Source organism: Oncorhynchus mykiss, chromosome 32 (assembly GCF_013265735.2).
Source record: "Oncorhynchus mykiss isolate Arlee chromosome 32, USDA_OmykA_1.1, whole genome shotgun sequence".
NCBI lineage: Eukaryota > Metazoa > Chordata > Actinopteri > Salmoniformes > Salmonidae > Oncorhynchus > Oncorhynchus mykiss.
The window spans coordinates 25,066,284-25,083,720 of NC_050572.1; the positions used below are offsets into that span (position 1 = coordinate 25,066,284).

General features: G+C 42.4%; 1 protein-coding gene across 3 annotated transcripts; it reads left to right on the forward strand.

Annotated features, from left to right (window-relative positions):
* The first annotated feature begins 713 nt into the window (after positions 1–713).
* On the forward strand, positions 714–17,150 carry mtf (metal response element-binding transcription factor). 3 transcript variants are annotated; one of them, XM_021559481.2, is made up of 11 exons: positions 714–1,149; positions 3,500–4,009; positions 6,973–7,211; positions 7,617–7,748; positions 7,847–7,920; positions 9,329–9,462; positions 11,323–11,397; positions 13,358–13,415; positions 13,527–14,227; positions 15,831–15,900; positions 16,163–17,150. In XM_021559481.2, the coding sequence occupies exons 2-11, from the start codon at positions 3,548–3,550 to the stop codon at positions 16,435–16,437; spliced, it is 2,220 nt and encodes a 739-aa protein (XP_021415156.2). In that variant the 5' UTR covers positions 714–1,149; positions 3,500–3,547; the 3' UTR covers positions 16,438–17,150.
* The last annotated feature ends 287 nt before the right edge of the window (positions 17,151–17,437 follow it).

The window sequence follows — 17,437 nt, forward strand, 5'->3', positions numbered from 1 at the left end:
ACCCCTGAAGGAGCTGCAAAGCTCCACAGTGGAGATTGGAGCATCTGTCCACTTTAAGCCGTACACTCCACAGAGCTAGGCTTTACAGAATTGTGGCCAGAAAAAAGCCATTGCTTATAGAAAAAAATTACTGCCAGGGGATAGGTAGGCCTAAAACTATCTATGGACCAACTACTGTTCACAATTATTTCTACTCAGACAATTAAACTCATACCTCAACTGTGTTGATCCTTATATTTCTACGTATTTCATCAGGATTATATCACTGTCAGGTTTACAAAAATAGGTATTTCAGAAGGTGTGCAGTGTAGCTTTGGCTAAATCTTTAAAAGCCTGTTATAGTGGTCAGAAATAATTAATATTCACAAGATGGCGCTGTAGCACACTTCTATCTCAGAGCTATGGCTGTACAGGTAACTGCCAGAATAATAGAAACACTTGAGTAAATGAGGGATACAAAGTATATTGAAACCAGGTGCTTCCACACGGTTGTGGTTCGTGAGTTAATTAAGCAATTCACATCCCATCATGCTTAGGGTCATGTATAAATTGCTGGGCAGGCAATTATTTTGGCTACCATGGCTATGCCACCGGCTATAGGGTGACAATGCACCCATCCACGGGGCACAAGTGGTCACTGAATGGTTTGATGAGCATAACAACGACGTAAACCATTTGCCATGGCCATCTCAGTCACCAGATCTCAACCCAATTGAACATTTACGGGAGATTATGGAGCGTTGCCTGAGACAGGGGTTTCCATCAACAAAACACCAAGTTATGGATTTGCTCGTGGAAGAATGGTGCCGCATCCGTCCAATAGAGTTCCAAGCACTTGTAGAATCTATGCCAGGGTGCCTGCCTTGAAGCTGTTCTGGCCTCGTGGTGGCTGGCTGTGGTGGCTCATGTTGGTGTTTCCTTTCTTTTGGCAGTTACCTAGTAGTTTATTTCACGGTTGAGTGAGTTAATTCTGGGCGGAAAGAGGAAGCTAGATAAGTAGGCTGCTAGGGTAACTACGATGTTGCAACAGTGTAACAACGGAGGAATTGCTGATTGAGTCCGGGTAAACAAAGCAGAAGACATTTTATAAATACTTTGATGACCTTGTAGTTGTTCTTGACTGCATTTACGTGGTGAACTTTCAAAATGGTGAGTAGTTTGGAATTGTTATTGAAACATGGCAACATTTATGTGTTGCGCCTGCTGAGTGAGTGCTAGTAACGTTAGCAACAAGTAAAATAGTTTTGATGATAGCTAGAGCTCACCGAGGAATGTCAAGAACGTCGTTGACTTTGTATTAGGCTACTGTTGTTTCAAACTGTTTAACCAAAAGTACGTTTAACCAATAGTATGTTTCTCATTTTTATGTGAAAAAAGAATATGCGTATGTATTTCTCATGATTGGTTACTGTTACTTGATTGGTTACTGTTACCAGTGGCGGTCGGTGCTGTTTAAGATGAGGGAGGACGATTTTTACTTTTCATGAGCATGGCCTTATTTCTATTACAGCACATTGGATGACTGTCATTCATATTCCGTTCACCCAGTTCAGTGTAACATCGATAGGTTTAGGCTACTACACGATTCTCTAATTTTCCCTATACCCATCATGAGGTTGCTACAACCTAGCCTATGAATGAAAGTTTACAAGGTAGGTGCACACAGGTGGAGAGAATTATGAGGAGACTGACAGTGATGAATGTACAGACAGTGACACATTCAATAACGCCTTGCACACTCAAGCCTGCATCTAGCAATCTAGGGTGTAAACATTAGTCCAACAGAGTTTTTTTTTATTGGACAAATTCAGGTATGTTTATCCTCGTTCCATTTGCTTCCGTTTAAGAAAGGGTTTTCAACAAAATCGACTGAATGAATCACGCGTATTCACGGTTCACTTTCATAGCAGCCACATTGTATTCCTTCTCGCATCTATGCACTCCCCTCCTCTCACCTTTCCCCTTCGCTTTTGGACTTCAATGCACAACACAACAGCCTACATATGAGCTAAGGTAATGAATGTCATAGTCAACATAGCTAATAGAACTAACACGTTATTAAACCTGCTATAATCATGCAGTAGTCATTAAGCAGTTTAACACTTTTTAAAATAATCTTTATTTTAACCTTTATTTAACTAGGCAAGTCGGTTAAGAACATGTTCTTATTTACAATGACGGCCAACCCCAGCCAAACCCAGACAACACTGAGCCAATTGTGCGCCACCCATTCATGGCCGGTTGTGATACAGCCTGGAATCGAACCAGGGTGTCTGTAGGGACGCCTCTAGCACTGAGATGCAGTGCCTTAGACCGCTGCGTCACTCGGGAGCCAACACAACACTTACACCGGCAGGCCCCGGTGGCAATAAATTAAGAAAACCAAAAGCATACTGTAGCAGGCTCAAGAGTGTAGGGTTTCCACGTCACCAAGTTCAATAACCAAACACGTACAGGGAGCACAACAAGAATGCAAATGGGGAATTTATTAGGGATATTTGCACACGGTGGGAAAAGGGGGGAATCCAGTAACAAGTTCACAACGGGTAATTGTACTGGAGAATTCTCCCGCTTCTCACACTCTCCATAACATGCGTTTCCCTCTCAGCCCTCTCCCTCTTTGTGCAGCCCGCTTCTTCTTTTATGCCCAAGCTCTCAATGGCTTAATGATCCACCGGCTTGCCTCCTTGGGACAAGAAGTCCATATAAGGCTCGGGGGTGGAGTCAGCGGGCTGCAAGATATCTTCCTTCAATCACCACTCCCCTCACCTCTCCCTGCCATCTGCCACAATACCTTGACTTGGAAGAGTTCCAATGTTGTGTTGGCTAGTCACAGCCAGCATAGCAAACATAGCATCACTCTGTTTGAGCAGGCTGGTTGAGTAGGTTACACTAGCTAGCTGCATTTGCTAGCAGTAAAACTGAAAGTGAAAAAATATTATGAAATCTTTCTTGCTTCTCCTTCATTTTGGAATAAATTCATTTGTTCAAAACTGTTCAACTATTGTCTTTCTCTCTTTTTGAGTCAACTACTCACCACATGTGAGTGCTAGCTAGCTGTAGTTTATGCTTTCAGTACTAGAATAATTATCTGATCCTTTGAGTGGATAACATGTCAGTTCATGCTGCAAGAGCACTGATATGTTGGAGAACGTCCTCTGGAAGTTGTCATAATTACTGTCTAAGTGTATGGAAGGGGGTGAGAACCATGAGTCTCCTAGGTTTTGTATTGAAGTCAGTGTACCCAGAGGAGGACGGAAGCTTGCTGTCCTCCAGCTACACCATGGTGCTTACCCTACAGAGTGCTGTTCAGGCTACTGTAGACCTTTTTTTCAAAACAGTGTGTTTAAAACTGTTATTTGGTGATGTGAATATATTTAGTATAGTTTTATCTGAAAAGGATAACTTTTTGAATGTTTTACAATTTGTATTTTTATGAAATTAAGTGAGAGCCTCAACTGATTGATACATTTTCTCCCCTCTTCCTCTCTCCTTTCAGTGGCAAACCAGTTAGTGTGTGTGTGCACCTTTGTTACCATGCAGGAGGATGAATGTCCAATCCAATGAGACCATGCTCTTTGAGGAAGAGGTGGACAAGACAAGTCGGGAGGTTGAAGAGGACAATGTGTCCACGAAGATGGTTACTGTCAACTGGGACCAATGGGACAGGTTACTGCTGCCCTCTCCACTGGACTCTGGTGTGCACAGTCTGGACACGGTGTACGACAGAACCACCGTGATGATTGAGCAAGACCCTGTGGGTTCTACAACTGACAATAAAGAGGAAGAAGAGGACCTGATGATGTATCTAGACGAGGGATTTGAGACGGAGGACCGTGGAGGTCTGGAAGACCACTGGGAGGCCATGTCACAGGGGTACATCCACCACACCATCTCCCAGGACCAGATCCAGTTCACCATCAACCCTGGTTCCACACCCATGCCCCGGCACATCCAGGGGGCCACCATCACACTACACTCTGAGTGCCCAGATACCCACCACAGCGAGGTAAGCCTTTATATCCAAAGACCTGAAGACTTGTGTTAGCTCCTTGAGCTAATGCCAAGGCAACCCGTTTCAACCCCAGTTGGTCACATAAGAGTTAAAATAAAATAAATATATGGGGTAGATCAGCTTTAATATTGTAAATCTTGTAGAACCCAGCCCCTATTGAATACACAGTGGGATATTGGTTATGTTGCACTTCCTAAGGCTTCCACTAGATGTCAACCGTCTTTAGAAACTTGTTTGAGGATTCTACTGTGAAGTGGGACCGAATGAGAGAGGAATGAGTCAGAGGTCTGCCAGCAGTCACGAGCTGGTCACGCGCATTTCACATGAGAGTTAGCTGCGTTCCTTTGCTTTTCTGAAGACAAAGGAATTCTCCGGTTGGAATATTATTGAAGTTTTATGTTAAAAACATCCTAAAGATTGATTCCATACATCGTTTGACAAGTAACGGAACTTTTTGACATTTCCTCTGCAACTAGGGAACGCGCTTCATGACTTTGGATTTGTTTACCAAATGTGCTAACAAAAGTAGCTCTTTGGACAAAAATGATGGACATTATCGAACAAATCAAACATTTAGTGTGGAACTGGGATTCTTGGGAGTGCATTCTGATGAAGATCATCAAAGGTAAGTGAATATTTATAATGCTATTTATGACTAATGTTGACCACCCAATATGGTGGATATCTTTTTGGCTGCTTTGTTGTCTGAAAGCTGTACTCAGATTATTGCATGGTTTGCTTTTTCCGTAAAGCTTTTTTGAAATCTGACACAGCGGTTGCATTAAGGAGAAGTGTATCTATATTTCCATGTCTAACAATTGTATTATCATAGACATTTATAATGTGTATTTCTGTAAAATTATGTGGCTCTCTGCAATATCACTGGATGTTTTTGGAACTAGTGAACATAACGCACCAATGTATACTGAGATTTTTTTATATAAATATGCACTTTATCGAACAAAACATACATGTATTGTGTAACATGAAGTCCTATGAGTGTCATCTGATGAGGATCATCAAAGGTTAGGGATTCATTTTATCTCTATTTGTGCTTTTTGTGACTCCTCTCTTTGGCTGGAAAAATGGCTGTGTTTTTCTGCGGCTTGGCTCTGACCTAACATAATCGTTTGTGGTGCTTTTGCTGTAATGCCTATTTGAAATCGGACACTTTGGTGGGATTTACAACAAGATTACCTTTTAAATTGGTATAAGATACATGTATGTTTTTCTTTCTCCCCTTTCTACTTGCCTTCTCCACTTTTGCAGTAATGCTGCAATCAGTTGGTTGTAATTTTGGATAGAGCAAAAATGTCCATATATTTTTGTTAATTGTTTGTGACATAATTCCACCAGTCCCATTTATGATATAATTTACAAGGATTATGCCATTTGTATAATTTTTCACAATTATATATATATATTTAAATCAATTACTGTATTTGAGTTTAACCATAATATTTGTTATTTTTTTCTGTGTCCGGAAAACACACTCCTGGTATTGTGGTTTTGAGGAGGAGAGGCGCTGTTGCTCATTCACATACACTGATTATACCAAACATTAGGAACACCTTCCCCCCCTCCCCCCCCCCCCCCCCCCCCCCCCCCTTTGATGTTCTTTGGTTGGTGGATCATTCTTGATACACACAGGAAACTGTTGAGTGTGAAAACCCCAGCAGCGTTGCAGTTCTTGACACAAACCGGTGTGCCTGGCACCTACTACCGTACTCTGTTCAAAGGCACTTACATTTTTTTGTCTTGCCCATTCACCCTCTGAATACCACAAATACACAATCAATGTCTCAAGGCTTAAAAATAATTCTTTAACCTGTCTCCTCCACTTAATTTACACTGATTTGAAGTGGATTTAACAAGTTATATCAATAAGGGAGCATAGCTTTCACCTGGATTCACCTGTTCAGTCTGTCATGGAAAGAGCAGGTGTTCTTAATGTCCCAGCCATTATGTCCTGAAGGATGTTGCAAGGCTATAGCTAGGCAGAGCCATTTGTAGTATTATTTTAAATTACACCATGTTGAGAGTGTAGGCATCAACCCTTAGGGCAAACATTACATCGGGTTGGTCAGGCTCACACATGTGATGTCATATGATGTGCATTCTCAATCTGTGAATAACTGACAGACCCTCTTTGGCATAATACATATACACTCTAAGAAAAGAGGGTTCCAAAAATGTTCTTTAACTGTCCTCATAGGACAACCCTTTTTGGTTCCCGTTAAAATTATTTTTGGGTTCCATGTAGATAGAATCCTCTGTGCAAAAGGGTTCTTCATGGAACCCAAAAGGGTTCTGCCAGGAACGAAAAGGGTTATTCAAAGTGTTCTCTTATGGGCACAGCCGAAGAACCATTTTAAGTTCTGAATAGCACTTTTTTCCTAAGAGTTTAGAACATGGAGGGGATTAAGATGTCATTAAGTCACATCATCACTGAGAAAATAGACCATGCTAGGTTAGCAGCAGCACCATATTCTGTGAAGGCGACAAGCCAACTGTTATGATGAAGTCAGTGAGTGAGAGGAAGAGACAGGAGAGGGGATTGGTTTGGGGTGGTGAAATTGGGCCTTCCCGGGAGCTAGCTCTGAAGCTTCTGTTTTCCCTCATCAGCCTCTCCCATCCAGAACCAATGAGTCATTATCTCAAGTTCTCGGCAGATGTCGAGATGAGAGGAATATTTCACTGCTCTCTATGCTCTACAGCCTCTTGGTTCTCTTTCTGTGAAGCTAATTAGGTGTCATTCATACAGGTGCACTTCAATCTTCTCATATAAACCAATACAGCTAATTAATTTCCAGACTTGATGTAATGCTTGTCAAGTGTTACGTACCGGTAATTGCCATGAACACTTCCTACATGTTAAGCGTATGTTTATGTATGTGGCGGTGTTCCATCTTTTCGACATAGGCAAAGAGTTGTTATATAAACTGTCTGTTCTGCAGGTGAAGCGTTACCAGTGTCTATACAAGGACTGTACTCGTACCTACAGCACAGCAGGGAACCTGCGGACCCACCAGAAGAGACACAGAGGAGAGTACACATTTGTCTGCAACCAGTTGGGCTGTGACAAGGCCTTCCTCACCTCCTACAGTCTGAAGATCCACATCCGCGTTCACACCAAGGAGAAACCCTTTGAATGTGATCAACAGGGCTGTGAGAAGGCCTACAACACACTGTATAGGTAAGGGTGAAGCGTTTTCCAGAACCATTGAATAGGCAGAGCAGGTACTCCAATTTAGCTGTCTTGCCTCCCCACATATTTTCTTAATAGATTATTTCCAGGCCCAATGTCACCAAAATTGTCAACTGAAAGCAATCGTGGTCAAACAATTGTAATAAAATAAAATAAAAGTCAAATCAAAGGGGGTAGTCTTCCTGCCATGGATCAAGAGAAGTGTCACGTGATGATGTTTCATAAGTTCGGCACTCTCCTGACCCCCTGACCTCAAAGTTAATGAACATATCCTAGTGGCCTTTGGTATGCTGACCCCAAGTAAAGCCACAGCTCTGTGACTATCTGTTGGTGTGCTGAACTGCAAACATCAGCCGTGTCAGTTCCATCTGTTGTGATTGTGTTGATGTGCAGGCTAAAAGCCCACCAGAGACTGCACACAGGGAACACGTTTAACTGTGAGTCAGATGGATGCACCAAGTACTTCACCACCCTGAGTGACCTGAGGAAACACATCCGGACACACTCCAAGGAGAAGCCCTTCAGGTGAGCTCACAAGTTTTCAGTGGGTTGAATGAACAAATGAATGCATGCACGAATGCATAAATGGGCACAAATCACCTAATTTTGTGTTTTCTCCCCAGGTGTGATAATCCTGGCTGTTACAAGACTTTCACCTCTAGTGACCATCTCCAAACACACTTCCTGGGACACACAGGTACAGGTGTGTATAACAGGAATTGTGGGGAGAGAGTGGGGATACATAGCATGCTCCTTTAGCTCAAACCCTGTTTATTTTGAAATAAGACTAGGAAGAGTTGAAAACCGTTTTTCCAGAGATTCAGATACAACAATACGTTGTAGCACTTCTCTTTCCTCCCCGCTACGCTTTATTGAGTATTCCTAATGGAGTATGGCTTCCTCTACTGTGTGTGTCTGTTGAATACATCAGAGTTTATTTCAGCCCAGTAGATAGGCCTTAGAACCGCTCATCTCCCCAGATTCTTATTGGCCCATTTATTCTCCTAACGCCCTGTCAGTGAATCCTGGTGAGCCTATTTATCCACATCCAGCAGAGTGCTGAGATCACACACACATAAGAGGATGGCTTCAATGTAGCAGATACATGCTATGGTATGGAATGTAGAGTAGAGACACTACCCATTGACAACACTGACTGTGCATAATGACACACACACACACACAAACAGTTCCAAAAGTCCAAACCCCATCAATCTGGGCGCTTCAGCCAGACTCAAGCAAACGCTCATGTATTTGTAGTAATTCCAAAACTATTTGAACCCAAGTCTGATTGCTGCTGCTGTTGTTGTGGTGAAGAACACAGCTATTAATACTGCTGCTTCCTCTGGGGCCCTGGCTCTCTCACTCTCTCTCACACACACACACACACACACATGCACACATCAAATATACACACACACACACACACACACACATCAAATATACACACATCAGACACACACACATCAAATATACACACACATACATACTTGTTTCTTCTCACACTCCATTCTGACTATAACACTGTCTGTCATTTGTCTTTCTAGCCTGTTCCTCTGATACCAGAGAACCCAACAAACTCTTCCTCCCTCCGAGGAGCTATGAGTATCAGATGGGGTCTCTTTAGTAAACCATTGCATGTGATCTGTGAATGCATGGAGACATCTGTGAACTCACATTGATTTCAGAGGCTGAGGAAACACAGTCAGCTGTTTGGTTGGCTTCCCACTGGAAGTTTCCATCTGTAAGATGCAGGACTGCTTGTCTGTGCGTGCTTGTTTCTCAGACAACGTTAGTGGCTTGAACCTCCTTGCCCTTTTCCCCAAAAACACAGGCCTCAAGGCACTAACAAATCTACTTCACCATAGTCATGTTACTAATGTTCCTTGTCATTATGCATGGACTTGTATATTGCTGACAGTATTTCTATATCCTCTCACCTTCAACCATGAGGCTAAGAGTTGTGGATGCAAATTACCTTTCTATCTCCAAGCTGGGACTATTTCTCAAATTATGGGTCTGGAAGCATCAAGGTCGGCTGCTGTATAAGAGAGACCAATAAAAGTAATGTGTGTGTGTGTGTGTGTGTGTGTTATTTCTCCTAGGCGAGCCACCCCTCCTTCAGGTGGACACAGACGGCGATATCTCCCTAAGCGCCTCCAACAGCCTTAGAGACAACATCAAAGGTCATGACCCTGGAGCGTCAGCTGACATCACTGACAGCCGCTCTCTCTTAGAGGTGAGTGCTCCCACCATGTGACTGAAAATGTCACTTAATGATGTTTTAACAATGATACATTTCATCTGTTTCTGTCTCATACAGAGGCTTGCGAAAGTATTCACCCCCCTTGGCATTTTTCCTATTTTGTTGCCTTACAACCTAGAATTCAAATGGATTTTTGGGGGGTTTGTATCGTTTGATTTACACAACATGCCTACCACTTTGAAGATGCAAAATATTTTTTCTTGTGAAACAAACAAGAAATAAGACACAAAAAATGAAAACTGGAGCGTGCTTAACTATTCACCCCTCAAAGTCAATACTTTGTAGAGCTACCTTTTGCAGCAATTACAGCTGCAAGTCTCTTGGAGTATGTCTCTATTAGCTTGGCACATCTAGCCACAGGGATTTTTGCCCATTCTTCAAGGCAAAACTGCTTCAGCTCCTTCAAGTTGGATGGGTTCTGCTGGTGTACAGCAATCTTTCAGTCATACCACACATTCTCAATTGGATTGAGGTCTGGGCTTTGACTAGGACATTCCAAGGCATTTAAATGTTTCCCCTTAAACCACTCGAGTGTTGCTTTAGCAGTATGCTTAGGGTCATTGTCCTGCTGGAAAGTGAACCTCCGTCCCAGTCTCAAATCTCTGGAAGACTGAAATAGGTTTCCCTCAAGAATTTCCCTGTATTTAGCGCCATCCGTCATTCCTTCAATTCTGACCAGTTTTCCAGTCCCTGCCGATGGAAAAACAACCCCACAGCATGATGCTGCAACCACCATGCTTCACTGTGGGGATGGCGTTCTCGGGGTGATGAGAGGTGTTGGGTTTGCGCCAGACATAGCGTTTTCCTTGATGGCCAAAAAGCTACATTTTAGTCTCATCTGACCAGAGTACCTTCTTCCATATGTTTGGGGAGTTTCCCACATGCATTTTGGCGAACCACAAACATGTTTGCTTATTCTTTTCTTTAAGCAATGGCTTTTTTTTCTTGACACTCTTCCGTAAAGCACAGCTCTGTGGAGTGTACGGCTTGAAGTGGTCATATGGACAGATACTCCAATCTCCGCTGTGGAGCTTTGCATGTCCTTCAGGGTTATCTTTGTTGCCTCTATGATTAATGCCCTCCTTGCCTGGTCTGTGAGTTTTGGTGGGCAGGCCTGTCTTGGCAGGTTTGTTTTGGTGCCATATTCTTTCCATTTTTTAATAATGGATTTATGTTCAAAGTTTCAGATATTTTTTTATAACCCAACCCTGATCTGTACTCCACAACTTTGTCCCTGACCTGTTTGGAGAGCTCCTTGGTCTTCATAGTGATCCTTGGTCTTCATGGTGCTGCTTGCTTGGTGGTGCACCTTGCTTAGTAGTGTTGCAGACTCTGGGACCTTACAGAACAAGTGTATATATACTGAGATCATGTGACAGATCATGTGACACTTAGATTGTACACAGGTGCAATTTATTTAACTAAGTATTGTTATTTCTGAAGGTAATTGGTTGCACCAGATCTTATTTAGGGGCTTCATAGCAAAGGTGGTGAATACACCACTTTTCCAGGCTTTTTCAAATTTATTTTTATTTTAAACAAGTAATTTTTTTTCATTTCACTTCACCAATTTGGACTATTTTGTGTATATCCATTACATGAAATCCAAATAAAAATCAATTTAAGTTACAGGTTGTAATGCAACAAAATAGGAAAACGCCAAGGGGGATGAATGCTTTTGCACGGCACTGTATGTGTCAAGTCTATTACTGATCCAATAACAATACAATCAATACATTAGCTCTATTTTTCTTCAGTTTAAATCTGTTCTCAACTTGCGGTTATCTCTAAATCGCCCTCTTATAATCAATCAATAATCATGTTTTGAAACAGGATTTGAACCCTCGTTCCCCATGTCTCAGTGATATGAGCCTGATTTCCACTGATTCTCAGCTCAGAGAAAATAATGTAAGTCATGTTGTACCTCTTTCTTTCCACATTTTCAATGTCACACACTGAGTCTGAATCAATATATCACCATTCAATATGTCTTATAGACATGTATACAGTTAGCACTATGCTATTGGCTATATAGACGCTATTCGAGACCACAGCCATGTCTCTGGGCTAACTATACATGTCAATGTTTTTCATAGTGTATGGTAATGTAAATATAATATGGTAACTAAGACATGTACTATACAGTGCCTTCGGAAAGTATTCAGACCCCTTGACTTTTCCCAGCCTTATTCTAAAATGGATGAAAAGATAAATAAAAAAATCTCCATAATGACTTACTGTACAAGTCAAAAGTTTGGACACACCTACTTATTCCAGTGTTTTTATTTTTACCTTTTTTGTACATTGTAGAATAATAATGAAGACATCTTGATGACAGCTTTGCACACACTTGGCATTCTCTCATCTAGATTCATGAGGTAGTCACCTAGAATGCATTTCAATTAACATGTGGGCCTTGTTAAAAGTTAATTTGTGGAATTTCTTTCCTTCTTAATGTGTTTGAGCCAATCAGTCGTGTCGTGACAAGGTAGAGGCGGTATACAGAAGATAGCCCTATTTGGTAAAAGGCCTAGTCCATGTTATGGCAAGAACAGCTCAAATAAGCAAAGACATGAAGGTCAGTCAATCTGGAAAATGTCAAACATTTAAAGTTTCTTCAAGTGCAGTCGCAAAAACCATCAAGAGCTATGATGAAACTGGCTCTCATGAGGACCGCCACAGGAACAGAAGATCCAGAGGATAAATTCATTAGAGTTAACTGCACCTGAGATTACAGCTCAAATAAATGTTTCAGAGTTCAAATAACAGACACCATCTCAACATCAACTGTTCAGAGGAGACTGTGTGAATCAGGATTTCATGGTTGAATTGCTTTAAAGAAACCACTACTAAAGTACACCAATAAGAAGAAGAATAGACTTGCTTGGGCCAAGAAACACGAGCAATGGACATTAGACTGGTGGAAATCTGTCCTTTGGTCTGATGAATCCAAATCTGAGATTTTTGGTTACAACCGTGAAGCATGGAGGAGGTGGTGTGATGGTGTGCGGGTGCTTTGCTGGTGATACTGTCTGTGATTTATTTCGAATTCAAGTCACACTTAACCAGCATGGCATTCTGCAGCGATATGCCATCCCATTTAGTTTGCGCTTAGTGGGACTATCACTTGTTTTTCAACAAGACAATGACCCATCACACCTCCAGGCTGTGTTAGGACTATTTGACCAAGAAGGAGAGTGATGGAGTACTGCATCAGATGACCTGGCCTCCACAATCACCCAACCTCAACCCAATTTAGATGGTTTGGGATGAGTTCGACCGCAGAGTGAAGGAAAAGCAGCCAACAAGTGCTTAGCTTATGTGGGAACTCATTCAAGACTGTTGGAAAATATTTCCTCATGAAACTGGTTGAGAGAATGCTAAGAGTGTGCAAAGCTATGATCACGTCAAATGGTGGCTTCTTTGAAGAATCTAAAAAAGAAAATATATTATGATTTGTTTAACACTTTTTTTGGTTACTACTTGATTCCATATGTGTTATTTTATAGCTTTGATGTCTTCTACTATTATTATGTAGAAAATAGTAAAAATAAAGAAAAACCCTTAAATGAGTAGGTGTGTCCAAACTGTTGATTGGTATTGTCTGTAAATAAGGTATTTCAGATTTCTATTTTTAAGGACTTTGCAAAAATAAACATGCTTTCGCTTTGTCATTATGCGGTATTGTGGGTAGATTAATGAGGGAACAAAATGATTTAATACATTTTAGACTAAGGCTGTAATGTAACAAAATGTGTAAAAAGTCAAGGTCTTAATACTTTCCGAATGCACTGTATATGTGTTGGTCAAGGCAACTGTAGGCTGGCTTTTCTAACGTTACTCTGCTGCTGTCTTGTCCCTGTGGCAGTCTGATGCCCTGGATCTGATGTTTGAGTTGCTGTTTCAAGACAAGCCCCAGACACAGGGTGAGTACTGTACTATGTAGTGGTGAACACCACCAGTGCTTTGTCGTCTAAATGACTTGTCTCCTGTTTAGCCCTTCAAACCCCTTATTTCCTCTCCCCTATTTTCTGCAGGTGTGTCGTCGTTGGCAGTGCCCTCATGTAGTTTGGAGAACCCATCTCCAACCGTGGTGCTCCCAGAAGCATCTCCCTGTTTTATCTCTACCTGTCCTGCCCCCTCTGACTCTCTCCCTGGTGAACCCTGTCCTGTACCCCAGCCCGTCGCTGTCCTCACCCCTGGTGAATCCTGTCCAGTTCCTGTCGCTGTCTCTCCCATGATCAGTGAAATAACTAAACATGATGTGAATCCAGAACAGCTGTCCAACCAGAGCCTATTACAACAGCCAGCCGCATCCGTCTATTACCAACCTAGCTCCAATCAGAGCCTACTACCACAGCCAACCAACGAGAGCCTCCTTCCACAGCAGAGCCTACGACTAGAGCCAACCATCACCCTCCATTCACAACCAGGCTCCACCCAGAGCCTCCTACTAGAGCCAACCACCACCCTCGATTCACAACTATGCTCCACCCAGAGTCTACTACTACAGCCAGCTGAGACGCCTTCCATCTATTCGCAACCAGGCCCATACCCTCCACCCCCCAGCTCCTTCATCCAGGCCCCACTAACATCCCTTTCCCTGGGGCACTTTGCTCCTCCTACTGTCCCTGCCCAGAGTACCCTCCAGCCCTTGACCTTGTCCACACAGAACCTCCAGTGGCTGTTTAACAGTGTCAATGACCAGAGGCAGCAGGACACACAGACACAGCTATTAGTAAGTCATCATTAACAAGTTACTAATATGTTATTATAATTATTACAAGTTAGGCCCGTTAAACGCTACACTACATGACCAAAGGTATGTGGACACCTGCTCGTCGAACATCTCATTCCAAATTCATGGGCATTAGTATGGAGCTGGTCCCCCTTTTGCTGCTATAACAGCCTCCACTCTTCTGGGAAGGATTCCCACTAGATGTTGGAACATTGCTGCGGGGACTTGCTTCCATTCAGCCACTAGAGCATTAGTGAGATCGGGCACTGATGTTAGGCAATTAGGCCTGGCTCGCAGTCGGCTTTCCTATTCATCCCAAAGGTGTTCGATGGGGTTGAGGTCAGGGCTCTGTGCAGACCAGTCAAGTTATTCCACACCGATCTCGACAAACCATTTCTGTATGGACTTCGCTTTGTGCACGGGGCATTGTCATGCTGAAACAGGAAAGGGCCTCTCCAAACTGTTGCCACAAAGTTGGAAGCACAGAATCATCTAGAATGTCATTGAATGCTGTAGCATTATGGTTTCCCTTCACTGGAACTAAGGGGCCTAGCCCGAACCATGAAAACCAGCCCCAGACCATTATTCTTCCTCCACCAAACTGTTGGCACTATGCATTGAGGCAGGTAGCGTTCTCCTGGCGTCCGCCAAACATAGATTAGTCCGTCGTACTGCCAGATGGTGAAGCGTGATTCATCACTCCAGAGATTGCGTTTCCACTGCTCCAGAGTCCAATGGTGGCGAGCTTTGCACCAAGCCAGACGACGCTTGGCATTGCACATGTTGATCTTAGGCTTGTGTGCGGCAGCTCGGCCATGGAAACCCATTCCACGAAGCTCCAGACGAACAGTTCTTGTGCTGACGTTGCTTCCAGAGGCAATTTGGAACTCGGTAGTGAGTGTTGCAATCGAGGACAGACAATTTATCGCGGTACACGTTTCCGCACTCGCCAGTCCCGTTCTGTGTGCTTGTGTGTGTGGCTGAAATAGCCGAATCCACTAACTTGAAGAGGTGTCCACATACTTTTGTGTGTGTGTGTGTATATATGTGTGTGTATATAGATATATAAATAAACATTAAGGAATGTGATATTATTAGACTAACATCTGCTAGCAAACCTAAATGTATTAGCTGTTATATATATATATATATATATATATATATATATATATATATATATATATATATATATATATATATATATATATATATCAATAATTCATTTAGGTTTGCTAGCAGATGTTGGTCTAATAATATCACATTCCTTCATGTTTTTATAGGCACATTATTTTATGAATTTATATTTTTGTTGTCAGTATTGTCGGTATTTATTGGTGTCATTATTCTAGATGATTTATTGAAACCTGGAGTGATGTAAAGCCAGCTAATTAGAATATGGAGAGGTTCGTCCAATCACTGTCCTTTTCATCAGGATATGGAGAGGGACTGTCCAATCACTGGCCTGCTGGATCTCAACCAGTCCAGCTGTTCATTGACTATCAGTTGTTTTAATGAAACTATTCCTCTTTTTAGCCACGAGGCATTGACATTCTGTTAATCATATGCTGAACATGCTGTCTTCTCTTGTCCTGTTGTATTTCAGCAACAACACAGTGGCTCGACACAAGAGAAGCTCTATTTCACCACAGCAATACCTATGGGAGGGAACACAGGTCATTTACTGAGATTCATCTTTTACTTTGTTGTATTTACCGATATTAACCTCTGATGTATTTAAATGTGCTTTTTACACTAGTATTCTACATTTGGATAATTTCAATGAATTTGATCGCTAAACATTATCAGTTGCAGTGCTGTAGATATTGTAATGCTAGCTACAAGACCGTACCTGTGAAGTTGTTGCACTGTACAATTTTTACGGCTGTATGACTTTTTAAAACCTTTATTTGACGTGCCCTCTGTCTTGTGTTCTAGGGACAGCTCTGCAACAGCTAGGCCTGCGTCTGCCTGTCATCGTCATCAGACAGGGAGAGTCATGCCAGTGTCGGTGCCCCTGCAGAGACGGCAGCACAGTATCAGACACAGAGAAACAGACTGGTTGTCAACCTACTGGTGAACCCTCTGGTGCCCAGGTCAAGCAGCCCCAGGACCTATCAACCCAGGACCCACCACAGCCCCATCAGCCCCAGGACCCACCACCCCAGCCCCCTCTACCGCAGCAGCCTCCACCTCCACCTGTACCTCTCTGATGAAAATTCAAGTCAACCTTTTGATAGTGAAGAAACTGTTCCTGTTACTTATCCACCTGAGACATCTTATATGCACTGTACTGTGTACTTAACTCTTTCTGTTGTTAATACCTAGTTCAGGATCAGGTCTCCCGACCCTGTCCCCATAACCTTAACCAACCGTAACCCCATACTAGTTGCTGAGGGTAGAAAGCAATCAAATGCTGCATTTCAGTGTAGATCAGGTCAACGCAGGTTATCTACAGTGTTTTATTTTGATTTATGACATGTCTGCTAGCGTTCAATTATGAGTTGGGCTAGAACAGTGGCTGGCCGCTGAGTGTAGTGTGGAAAACATTTGACTCAAGCACAAATCCTCTGTAGCGATATTCTACTTTACATCTAGTCCCGCTGGAAACATTAAGGGTGACATTTATTTTTGATGGCGCAGAAAGAAAAAGCTGCACGGGGAACATCACTCCCCATGCAGTACTTGGCATTGCAGTTTTTGTCAAATGTGTGTGAAATGCTAAATGTTCTGGGATGGTGTGCGTCATGTATCCGTACCATTTCATTATGAACCTGCAAATGATCTGGAGATGTTGTACATGCTGCTATAACAATATAGTGTATTTAGACACGAGCAAACTAACCTGGCAAAGAACACATTTTGAGTTTTTCTTGAATGTTCAAAATATAACCGTTTTTAACATTTCATTTTCTATGTAATGTCATCTGTTTACTGTTTATTTACTTACTGCCATTTTGATCAGTGGGACAGGTTAGCTGAGGTGACTGCATCGGGTTCCCTGTGGAGCTCTGAAGAGTTTATATGATTTTTTTTCAGAACAAAAAATCCCTTTGATTTTGCCTCTTTGAATCTTGTTCTGCATTATTGAACTAGCTTAATTGGCTTCCTGTTTTTAAGTGCTTTGGTTTGGAACTCTGAGTGGCAGAATTCCCTTGACGATGTTGCCCTGGCCAACCCTGCTGCCTTTAGATGCGTTTCCTTTCTCTCTCT

Excerpts from the sequence above, each read along its gene's own strand:
- mtf (XM_021559481.2), top strand. The coding sequence starts at position 3,548 with ATGAATGTCCAATCCAATGAGACCATGCTCTTTGAGGAAGAGGTGGAC. Across the intron at positions 11,398-13,357 it reads CTCAGCTCAGAGAAAATAAT|TCTGATGCCCTGGATCTGAT; the intron begins GTAAGTCATGTT and ends TCCCTGTGGCAG. Across the intron at positions 15,901-16,162 it reads ACCTATGGGAGGGAACACAG|GGACAGCTCTGCAACAGCTA; the intron begins GTCATTTACTGA and ends CTTGTGTTCTAG.